This window comes from Neovison vison, chromosome 9 (genome assembly GCF_020171115.1).
Source record: "Neovison vison isolate M4711 chromosome 9, ASM_NN_V1, whole genome shotgun sequence".
NCBI lineage: Eukaryota > Metazoa > Chordata > Mammalia > Carnivora > Mustelidae > Neogale > Neogale vison.
Window position 1 is genome coordinate 75,294,862 of NC_058099.1, and position 12,321 is coordinate 75,307,182.

At 49.2% G+C, this 12,321-nt stretch overlaps 1 protein-coding gene across 1 annotated transcript in view; it reads left to right on the plus strand.

Moving 5' to 3' along the window:
- Positions 1-12,321, plus strand: part of C9H9orf153 (chromosome 9 C9orf153 homolog) — a 29,491-nt gene that overhangs the window by 982 nt on the left and 16,188 nt on the right. The window contains exon 2 of the mRNA XM_044264158.1: positions 498-692. Within this exon, the coding sequence (XP_044120093.1) occupies positions 498-692 (195 nt within the window). The remainder of the gene's footprint in view (positions 1-497; positions 693-12,321) is intronic.

Below are 12,321 nucleotides of genomic sequence, written 5' to 3' on the forward strand. Positions count from 1 at the left end.
CTCATCACCAACAGGCATTTTCTGCGCCAGATTCTGTTGCATCATCATCATCTTGCTGCTGTGTTCTCCGTGCAGCCCTTTGACAGAGCCATTTGGGATTTCTCTTGGCCCCAGACATGCCAGCCTTCCCTTTCTTCTGCAGCCTGTCTTCTCCCTGTTTTGCTTCCTCCGTCCTCTCACACAGATTCCTTCTTATGTTCTCGTGTCATAATCTCTCCCTGGAATGCTCTTTCCAGATCTGTCTTACAGGCTTTATGTTCACCTCTGGCATGTTCATAAGCACCTGATCTCCGCCTGCTCTGAGGTTTCACAGATGACTGGAGCTACTCCCCAACCCCAAGAGATCTTAGGGTTGGCAAATGAGACACCAACGAAGAGAACACTCTAAGTGTTGCAATAGGTAAAATGTATTGCCTGCTTGCTCCATGCCAGGAGCTGTTTGAATGCAACCTTCACAGTAAGCCAGTGAGGTACGTCTGACTCCTGTCATTTCATAGATGAGAAATCGAAGCAGGACGTGAACAAAATAGTGGACCTAAGTAACACGGTCAGCGGCCAGGTCAGAGTGACCGCCCACCTCATCGGGCAGGCACCAGCCTGTGCTCCTAGCAGTCGGGCCGTGCTGCGTGTTCTAGCACCAAGATGGCTGCGCTTTCTAAGAAGTTGTCTTCGAGGTCGTGACACTTACTTAGGTCAAGTGTTAAAAACCCTGAGAGATTAGGGGAAGAGGGAAGAGAACAGACAAAACTAAAGAGGATTGAAAGCATGTAGGAAGCTAAGCTCTCCGAAGAATGTGAAGCAGAAGGGCAACGGGACAGAGATCATTGGGGCTTTCACTTTCTGTACAGGCGGGGAGCCACTCAGTCATTACAAGGGGGCCATGAAAGCATCTGCATTCAGAAGTGGCTGGCTAGCTGGCTGCCTGTGGAGCATGGAGAAAGCTTGCCAGCGAGGAAGACAGGAGGAGGTACTGCAGAAGCCCGAGTAGGGCCTGAGGGGGAGACCCGTGAGGCTTCGGATGTGCCGTCGGCAAGACTCCATCGACCAGACCAAGCTCAGCAGGGCTGTGGTGGTGTGGCCCTTGGCTGATCGCACTAGCAACACTTTACGGGGGATTTTTGTTGTTTTAGGCTCGCACAATATCAAAAGGTTTTTGAATACGGAGCTTAATCATTTCTTTGGTGTTCATTTAACACCAGTCATGTCATTATTTTTGACAAAAAGACTGCAACAGCCACATCCTGTTCTTTCCCATTTCAGCCAAGCTCCTCTTCAGACCGTGGGTGGGCCCTCTGAGAGGTCACTTCATAGTGCCCCCGTGTGACATGGAGGACATCAGCTGCTGTGGTGGGAGCGTCACGCAGAGACAGGGCCGATGGTTTTTTAGTTAGAAGAGCGAACTAGAAGCCCACTCCAGCGGCTGAACTATCGCAGGAAGGATTTCAGGAGGCAGAGGCTCCAGCACTCTGCTGCCTGCTGTCTCTCTGTCCTCTGCCCCATGAGAATGATCTTCTCTTTGGCAAAGAGGAAGAGGTGGGTGGCGTTTGGAAAAATCCCTACTAGATCAGACGTCCTAAGATTTCCAGTACTTCCTAGGTTTCATTCATCAGGAAATACCTCTAAAAAACAGCCTTTCTTGTCGTGTTTTGATGTCTGAGACCAGGAAATGCGAAAAGTCTGTGATGTTAAGCCGCCTGGTCATTTTCATGCCGGCAGCGGTGAGGCCCGTGGAGCCTGCAGAGTTACAGGCGTCCGGTTCGTGCCTCAGTGCAGACGTGCCGCGGGCCACGAGATCACATCACAAGGGTGAACACATGTAACCAGCCTGATGCGGGGGCTCAGTTCAGCGGTTCATGAGATGCCGGCTTGCAAACCTATAGGTCTGGGGAGAGAAACACCTGGATTTAAATCACCTAACCCATGCCAGGTTAAAAGGCTACAAAACGACAGAGCCCTGTTACACATGGACTCTGTCGTTTTGTAGCCTTTTAACCTGGCATGGGTTAGGTGATTTCTCTGAGCCTGTTACCCTTTCTGTGGAACAGTCTCAGGATTGGGGGGAATTTGATGAGCTAATTACACATAAACAGCATGCACGTTAGAGTTAAAGAATTTGTAGTTTTAGTCCTTTATACCTGTGGGTTTTAGTCAAAGCCAGAGTTTAGGGAAAGGAGTATTTCCATTCAATTAGGGAGTTACTGCGCCATATTAAAATTGGGGGGAGATTTCCTTATTTCCCTATGTGACCACAAATATAATCATACAGAGAAATTTTTTTCTCTTTGTAGCTAATTAGCCATTAAGAGAATTCCCATGTCAGGGGGCCTGAGAGGCTCAGTCAGTTAAGCGTCTGCCTTCAGCTCAGGTCGTGATCATGGGATCCTGGGACTGAGCCCCATGTCAGGCTCCCTGCTCGGCAGGAAGCCGGCTTCTCACTCTGCCTCTGCAGCTCCCTCTGCTTGTGCATGCTCTCCCACCCCCTTAAATAAAATCTTAGAAATGAAAGAAAAGCCCATTTGGAGAGATGTGTCTTAACCAAGTAGCTGAACCTCCTCCTCGGGTTAGAGGATTAGAGATCCACCTACCCTGTCCCTTTGTGATGCGGAGCTGTAGTTGGGGTGAGCCACAGTAGGATATGCGCTAGCACTGCCTCCCTTGCTCTCCACCAAAACCTTCAGTAAAGGCTGGGGTTCTCATGAATGACAGAACATAATCTTCCCCACGGCAAGGGCTCTGTACCAGTGATAGCACCGCAACATAAAATTCCCCTAGGTCTTTGATAGCCCCAGTGGATTGCATCATAGGTTTACTTCCACGAACGGGTAATTCCCACCTGTTTACTGTCAAGTACACATTTAGGGGTGCCTTACTGGCTCAGAAGAGCATGCAGCGCTCGATCTCAGGGTCGTGAGTTCAAGCCCCACGCTGGGTGTAGGGATTACTAAAATAATAACTTGACGTGTTTATTGTTCTCCATAGAGTCCACACCTTCAAGCAATCCTCGGACTTCAAAGTATAAATGAATCTGAGGATCTTGTTAATAGTGCAGACCTGAACCCAAAGGTCTAGGGGACCCTGGCGTTCTGCACGTTGAGCCAAGGTCTAAGTAAAGCCCATGCTCGTGCTTTGCAGACCACGTGTGAGTAGGAAGGTTTTAAACTATCTCCAGAGAGTACCTGCTTGTAGTAAGTGATAATTCGCACTTGTGTTTGTTTTTACCGACTACCCACCACGGTGTTCAGGGCTTCTCATCGGCCCGAGATGTGGCTGTGTTGCCACCCTTGAGATGACGGGACCGCTCAGGCTGCTTACCTGCCAGTTTTAACTCTAAGCACTGATACCTTTCAGTATTGTGAAATACTTAATGTCTCAAGGATGTCCAGCCCCATTTCTGCTTAGCTTCCTTGGTGGCTGGGTGCCCAGCTCAGTCCCCACTGTATTACCCAGCACAACCCATAAGTCGTTTTGACCCTAATACTCTGGAGCCAGAATCTTCTCAGACCCGATTTGACATCTCAGGGAGGGGAATTCTTGCACGGCCCTTCTCTGAGCAGTCACAGAAGGTGGCACAGGGCCTTGCCTTTCCTCAGGAAATGTTTTGTGGTAAACTGCACAGAACAGAATTTACCATTTAAGCCAGTTTAGACGGTGCAGTTCAGTGGCCCCAAGTACCTTCACAGCCGTCACCATCCGTCTATAGAACTTTCTCATCTTCCCAAACTGAAAGTCCGTACCCATTAAACACTAACCGTTTGTTCCAACCCACCGCCCGTCTCCTGTCTCTGGGCTTGTCCAGTCTAGGCACCTCAGCCCCGCAGTCACACAGCATGTGTCCTCGTGTGTCTGGTCAAGGCATTCAGTTTTAATCCTCCGCAGGAGGCATGGCCTACATAGTTACTACTGTTGCGCTTTAACCCATGCTGGTGGAGTCTGGCCACCGACGATGTGTCTGCTGATGGTTGTTAATGAACAATGGAGGGCAGTTTAAGAAAAGCATCAGACAGGAGAAAAAGCATCAAAAGACTGCACTCAACAGACCCAGAGAAAATTCCTTCTGAGGACTTGGGAGAAACAGGTAAAACGAAGTTAAATATATAGCGTAACCCTCACTTTTGTCAGGGAACAAAGTGCAGCGACATAATTTGGTGCTACAACAGATCTTTCCCCTCCTTTTCCTCCCAGGGAAGCCCCAGTCCGCTTCTAGCAGACCTTGTGGGCAGAGGCAGAAAGCCGCCTGTCTCCCAGTAACTGCCTCGATTTCTCTTCTGCATCTTGTCCGTATGTGTAGAAGGGAAAACTTGACAATTCAGCTACTTAATTTACTACTTTTTTCAGTTAACTTACTACTTAATCAGCTACTTTTTAAAATGTCCAGCCTCCACATGCCACCCATTACCCTCCTACAGGAAGATAGTCCCATGACCCTTCGCATCATGCAGCTGTTTATGTGACCTTGAGGAGGTCCATATGTCACAATGCGTATTTACCAACACTAAGCATCAGGATTGCCAGATCCAGGCCAGCCCAAGGGGTATCAGATGAATGAGACCCAGCCCTGCTCCCAGACATGCCGGTTCCTGAACAAGATGGCCACATAAACAATTAAAAAGCAAGTGGTAAGTGCCACCCCTAAGGGCATAATGAGAGAAGAGAAAACGGGAATTTCAGCCAGCTTGGGCGTGGCTAGGAGAGGAGGGGAGGTGGGACGTGGAGAGAGACCCGAGAGGCTGGTGCTGAGGGATGAGGTGGTGGCTGGCTTCACCTACCAGTCAGGGCTGGGAAACGGACCTCCTTCCAGCAGGTCAGCAGGAAGCTGGGCCCAGCTGGCCATGACTGAACTCCCCAGCCCCCCTCTTCCCTTGGGGCCATGCCCTCTTCCTGCCCTTCTTCCCCAGCCACCATGTTCCCACTGACTCTGAGCCCTGACTTGGCTCTCCTCTCACTCTGCCTTTCCTCACACCCAGCCCTGGGAGTGTACGGTAGAGGCAACAGTTTGAAAGAGGAGGAGATCAGAAGAGAGTAGAGAGCTCCCTCTCCCGGCTTCCCTTGGGCCAAACTGCATGGTGGAAATAAACGAGCTCATCAAACTGGCTTCCATCCAAAGCTGCCAGGTGTTACCTCCTCCCCCTGCCCAAGCAGGCCTGTCAGCCCAGCCAGTGTCACTGAGCAGGTATCATTCCCTGGGGACCACTCACCGAGCTCAGAGGACAGTCAGCATCGGTCCGTGGCAATCCCTTGGATGGAATCACACGGTTCCAATACATCTCACCACTTCCTACTCCAACTGCGATCCACCTAGGGTCTTGTCTTCCTTCTCCCCTTCCATACATGCTACCTTGTGTTTCAGGCGCTAGGGGCGCCCGTAAACACACCACGGTGGTGTGGACGGCAGACAAAGCTAAGGCCGATCACCCAGGCAGTGCCTCCAGACTGGCCTAGGAACCTGCTCAGTATCTTAGCCAGTTCCCTGGAGAAGAGGTGGGAAGTAAGCCCCACTTCGGCTGCGCAGCTGTCTTTGGTATCAAAGGAAGTGAAGTGGAAATGGTTGTAGGTGTGGAGATGGTTGGGCACGGTTGGCATTGCCCACAGGAAACCCCAAGGACATCTGTTCCTTCTGTAGGATGCTGAGCAGAACAGTGCACCCTCTTCTCTGGTTTCTCTTTGGAAGTCCAGCTCCTCCTCTTTGGGGTTCTATCCTATAGGTCAAGTGCTGCTGCCTCCACCAAGCAAACCAGAATCAAGCAGAGATCTTCCCTGGAGCCTACACCAGGTACTGATTTCCATTTTTTAAAAAATTGTCCTCTCCTGAGGCTCCCGAGCTGCCCCCACATCCCCTGTACTGAGAGTCTGTGACACAGCAAACGGCTGACATCGCCACAAGATGTTCATTACCACTTTCTTTGTCCCCGGCTTGGGGAGGCTGGGGGCTGGCTCATTCGAAGAGGGCTCCGAGGAATGCCACTGTCCCCACGCAGATCTGTTGTCTGGTTTGGGCTTGCTTTTTGTGCGTTTAGGCTGGCTTTCTCCGTGGGACCACGTGGCCCCCCTGCTTCATCAGCACGTATTCATGGGAGCCCTTGTGTTGGGCTGTCCACAGCCATGTCCCCCCACCCCCACCCAGAGGCGACCCCACAGGAGGAGGAGAGGGAGGAGGAGGAGGAAGAGCATAGTGGCAGCAGCTGGTGGCGGCAGCAGCGGTGATAAAGCCACTAGCACTTGGGAGAACAGGTCCTGGGAGCCAGGCCGCCTTCCAGGCCGTCTGCAGGACTCAGCGCGCTGAAAGCTCACGCAGCTCCTGGGAGCTGACACCGTACTCTCCAGGCCCGTTTCACACGTGGGCGTCCTGGGTCCTGCGCTCAAGGCTAGCGAAACGGACCTTGATTCTCTCAGCCACTGTGCTCAGCTGAGGAAGATAAAGCCAGTACAACCATAAACAAGACGGAGAACAATAGATGCCGTTGAGGAGACTCAGGGACCGTGTCGAGGAGGCTCAGAGAAGCAGGGGAGGACTCCGTGAGGGAAGAGAGGTGGGCTGCCACTGTGAGGGGAAGGGCATCGGGGCTTCTGTCCAGGCGGAGCAGATAACCAGGCACGGACACTCAGAAGTAGAGCCCCCCGATAGGGAAGCGTTGGGGACACTCACGGCTTCTGGCTGGGCTGAGAAGCCCTGAGCACTAGGCGAATGCACTTGCACACCGTGGGCCACTGAGGCTTTTGAGCGAGAGCAAGTCTGGATCAGAATTCTTTTAGGAAGGGTTGACCCAGAGTGGCTTATAAAAGATAAGACATTGGAGCACAGGATTTCTCGGGCACTGAAACTGTTCCGTGAGGTGTAACGGTGGATACGTTTGTCCACACCCACAGATGTACAACACGAAGTCAACCCCAAGGTAAACTAAGGACTTAATAATATTGGTCTGGCTTGGTCAGGCAGGCTTCGGACTTGATTTCAGCTCAGGTCATGACCTCAGGGTTATGAGATGAGACCCCACATCGCGCTCCACACTCAGCAAGGAATCTGCTAGAGATTCTCTCTCTCTCCTCTCTCCCCCTGCTTGTGCTCACTCTCTCAAATAAGTAAATATTTGAAAAATAATAATAATACTGGTCCATCAGTTCTCATAAATGCATCACACTAATACAAGATGTTAGTAGGGGAAGCTGTGTTTATGATGGGGAGAAAGTGAATACTTTTCAAACAATTTTCTGTAAACCCGAAACTGCTCTTTAAAAAAACAAAGAATTATTCAGAAGCCTTTTATTTTTTTAAGATTTTATTTATTTACGAAGGGGGGGGTGGTAGGAGAAGCACAGGGAGAGGGACAAGCAGACTCTGTGCTGAAGGCCAAGCCTGACGTGGGACTTGATCTCATGATGCTGAGATCATGACCTGAGCCGAAACCCACTGAGCCGCCCAGATGCCCCTCAGAAGTGTTATAGTAGTTTCAGATGACAACACAATGATGCAATAGAAAAGATATCTTTTTTAGCAAAATAATCAGATTGCATTACTAAGAAACTCAGTTTTTTGAAAATTGCATTTTGAAAGCAATCATTTCAAAGCAAGGATTGAGAGTTTCATTCATTTTTCCCTGCCAAAATTTATTTATTTTTTTAAAAGATTTTATTTATTTATTTGACAGAGAGAGAGATCACAAGTAGGCAGAGAGACAGAGAGAGATGAGGAGAAGCAGGCTCCCTGCTGAGCAGAGAGCCCGGTGCGGGACTTGATCCCAGGCCCCTGGGATCATGACCTGAGTCGAAGGCAGAGGCTTAACCCACTGAGCCACCCAGGCGCCCTTCCTTGCCAAAATTTAAATAATAAAGTCATTTTTTTAAGTTGACTTAAGTAGTCTTTACACCCAATGTGGGGCTTGAACTCACAACCCTGAGATCAAGAGTCACACGCTCTTCCAACTGAGCCAGCCCCAGTAAAGGTCATTTTTTTTTTTTTAAGATTTTATTTATTTATTTGACAGACAGAGATCACAAGTAGGCCAAGAGGCAGGCAGAGAGAGAGGAGGAAGCAGGCTCCCCGCTGAGCAGAAAGCCCGATGCAGGGCTTGATCCCAGGACCCTGGGATCATGACCTGAGCCGAAGGCAGAGGCTTTAACCCACTGAGCCACCCAGGTGCCCCAAAGGTCATTTTTAATAGTTGGCTGTGTACAGCCATAAAATCCACATGTCAGAAAGCACTCTGGTCTTTGCGTCTGGTATCTGCCCAAGACTGATAGGCTCTCTTGGCACAGGGGCCGCAGTGGGATGGTGCCTGGCACCTTCCCCAGTGTACTCCCTGAGCCATCGTCCTCACCTTACTCCCCTGCCACATGTTGGTAAACAAGGCCACTCTACTGCTCTGCTCTTGGCCAGGGCCACAGACTTTTTCTGTCTCTGAGGTGCTGAACCTGATGGAGCCAGAGTTCCAGTTCTGTGTAGTTATGGTCAGTAATAGCACACTGTATTCTGTAATCACTTGTGTTTTATGCATTTCCTCTGACAGGCCCAGCAGAAGGCCTGTGATAACTGAGTCCCTGCTCTGTGCCAGCCACCATGCTGTGCAAGACTCGCAGGGGCAGTCAGATCCCCAGGCTGAGGAATCCAGGGAAATCCACCAGGAAAGCCCAGTGGACATTTTGGTGAGAAAATCATGCGAGAGTTAGTAAAGTCCAGATGGATCCTTGGGTCCCTGTGGCCTTTCACCTGCTTCCCAAGTGGGCCTCTTCTCACTTACACCAGCATTTCCAAAGTGTGGAACCCCATAATCTCTCCGGTGGGCCACAGGCATCTGGAGTTTTCAGAGGAAAATGCAATGACACAGTAGTAGTCACATGTGTATCTTGAATTGGAGATGTGAGCTTGTAGTGACTTCACAAAGACCCTATTTTGTGCTCCATGACAATTCCATATTTAAATGTTGAACATTTTCCGTAAGGACAGTGTTAATCAGATTGCCTTAAGTAACATTCATTTGACAAGATTCATCCTGGTTAATGTATTTTTCACACCATTGGCTGGCATCAAATTTGCAATCTTATTTTTTTAAGATTTTATTTATTTATTAGAGAGAGAGAGAACACAAGCAGGGGGAGTGGGAGAGGGAGAAGCAGGCTGCCCACAGAGCAGGGAGCCCCATACAGGGCTTGATCCCAAGACCAGAGATCGTGACCTGAGCTGAAGGCAGGTGATTAACCGACTAAGCCACCCAGGTGCCCCTCAAATTTGCAATCTTTATTATTGCTATTGGGTTATATTTTATTCCATTTCACTTTTTTAAAAAAAGGGATTAGTGGCTCAGAAGTGTTCTCTGAAGCATAAAATAGTGATGGAAACAGTATTTTATATCCTTGAGATCAGAAAAATCTTTCAAATATCCCAGGAAACTGTGAATCCAGATTGATTTAGAATGTCGGGATTTATTGGGTCAAGTGAGTCTGCAGGTGTGATTTTACACAAAGCCGTTGAACATTAAAACTTAATAAAACATACATCTGGTCATGGGTTTGAGCCCCACAGTGGGTGTAGAGCTTACTTAGAAACTTAATAGGAGATGCCACAGTGAAAATCTGGAAACTGAATTTAATGAGATTGGAGCTTCTGCTTGCCCGGTCTTCCCCAGTAAAGTCACAAAACCTGGTCAGAGGGTACCAGCAAAGCTTTTGAGTTCTTCAACAGTAAAAGATAGTGACGATAAGGCACTTTTTCAGAAGAAGTACAAAAAAATTGCTTTCCAGGACAAAATGATTCATTGCGGAACACAGAGTAAAGACAAAAATGGCCAACCTGTTATTCAAAAGCTTTACTTACTTAAGCAGATAGGTACATGTTACCATTCCGTTATAAACCAATCCACAAAGTTACTCACATACATTATGTTCCATGAGAAACAAAATGAGCTGGTGGTCAAACAGTTTCATTAAAGATCTTATTTTATAGAGTTTTTTTTAAGATTTTTATTTATTTATTTGACAGACAGAGATCACAAGTAGGCAGAGAGGCAGGCAGAGAGAGAGGAGGAAGCAGGCTCCCTGAGAAGCAGAGAGCCCAATGCGGGGCTCGATCCCAGGACCTGGGATCATGACCTGAGCCAAAGGCAGAGGCTTAACCCACTGAGCCACCCAGGTGCCCCTTTTATAGAGATTTTTAAAATTAATTTATTTGAGAGAGAGAATGTATGTGTATGAGAGTGAGGGCAGGGGCCAAAGGAAAGGCAGAAAAAAATCTCAAGCAGACTCAGCTGAGCACAGAGCCCGACGCAGGGCTGGATCTCAAGACCCTGAAATCGACCTGGGCCAATACCAAAAATCAGATGCTTAACCAACTAAGCTACTCAGGCACCACTTTAGAGATTTTTAAAAATTTCATTTTGTCAGTTTATTTATTTAGGTAATCTCCATACCCAGCATGGGGTTCGAACTCACAACCTCAAGAGCTGACTGCTGACTGAACCAGCTAGATGCCCCGTTGGAGATTTTACTGCACAACGATTAATAATCTACTCTCCCACAAAAGCATTTCCGGTTGCAGACGGGAGCTGGTCTACAGCTCTTGTACGTGCTGTATGTAGACGCAAGACAGGAAGGCACAGTGGTGCTTTGTTCTGTTTCACTGAACTTGCAGTGAAAAGCCATGGGATGAGTGGGCTATAGACAGAAATAGATGCCCAGGTGTCCTACCGCAGCAGCCGTGGAGGGAGCCGTGGAAGAGGGCTATTGCTCCAGAAATGAAGAACCTGTCTCTGCCCGCCCACATACTGTCTCACTCCCAAGGAGCTATTCTTGGATATGATGCTGTTTGGACAGATACTGTGGACACAGCACACAAGTTGTGGTCACCACATGTCCATCCTGCCCTGTAAAGAAATGGGGATAGCGGGAGACCGTTGATGTATGTTAAGATGATGGACTGAAATCACCAGGGGTACCTGGGTAGTTCAGTCGGTAAATTGTCTGCCTTCAACTCATGATCTTAGGGTCCTGGGATTGAGCCCCACGACAGGCTCCCTGCTCAGCGGGGAGCCTGCTTCTCCCTCTCCCTCTGCCCCACTCATGTGTTCCCTCTCACGCTCATGCTCTCTCTCAAATAAATAAAATCTAAAAAACAAAAAAGGGAAAAGAAAAGAAAACACGTAAGTTCAAACCTCAACTTTAGAATAAAATTGCAACACAAGGATGTCTGTTAAAAAGACAGCACAAAAGATCTGGAGAGGTGTTAACATCAGTAACATTTTGGAAGTTGGAAGGTACACGGGGTTACTAAAGGCTTGGCAAACGGGAGGAAACTGAGAACCAGATGGCCCCCTTATGCCCTCGAATGCTCAAAAGTCTCCACTGCAGAAGATACCAGCTCTTTCTGGAACTAAGAGCAATGGGCAGGCGAGAATTCTACCACTGAACTACCCATGCCGGAACTAAGAGCAATGGGAACGGTGGGGGAGAGGGTGGTTATTGAGCACGATATGAGAAGGTGGACCCCCAGAAGCCGTCCGCCACTTCAGGCCTCTGCCTGTAACCCAGAGAATTTCTCCAGGGAGAGGTTAACACAAGGTCTGCAGACTGGGAGAGCCAGGCCCAGTAGCGGGTGTTCATATCCTACCGGAATACAACCAGCAGTGACCCAAACAAAACAAGGGATTCTGCGAATGTGTGTATAGTAGATGCCTGATACAGGGGCCCCTAGCCCTATGCCTGCTCTGCTTTTACCCTGTCACCATGGGATACTTAGCACCCTCCAGACCAGGGGATGGGGAAGCTTACCAGCCCAGGAAAGGCCTGAAGATGCTCACTTTCCAGAATCCTGCCCAAAAATGGTCCACCCAAAGCCTAAAGCCCCATCAGTGTGTGTAGAGTTTCCTGCTAGCTTTTCAGTGCCCCATTCATACTTGTGAGCAACAAGCACAGCTCAGCAGACACGTGAGGACTGCCCGTACACATAGGAAGCAGTGCCTTACCTTTTCCGGCCTTCTGCTCTGCTCCGGCCCACCCCGTATCCCAGCTGATGCCCCAGCAGGGGTGGACCCTGTGCGACCCAGGACGCAGTCACAGCGGTGTCTCTGACTCCCCCGAAAGAGACCCTTGAAACTCAGAGAAGCAGAGGTCAGATGAGGCCCTGGGCGTGCATGGGGCTGTTTTCCACTGGAGCCTGCATCTGACCAGGCTTGGTCTCAACAGCCACTGGGCCACCATCAACTCTGAGACCACCACTGACTGCAGCTTACATCCTGCTTTTCAGAGCTGTTAAGGTGTAAAGTTGATACTATACAGTAGTTATCAAGCAAGGCATGTGGTGTAAGGACTGGTTATTAGTATGAAGACCTAAGGATG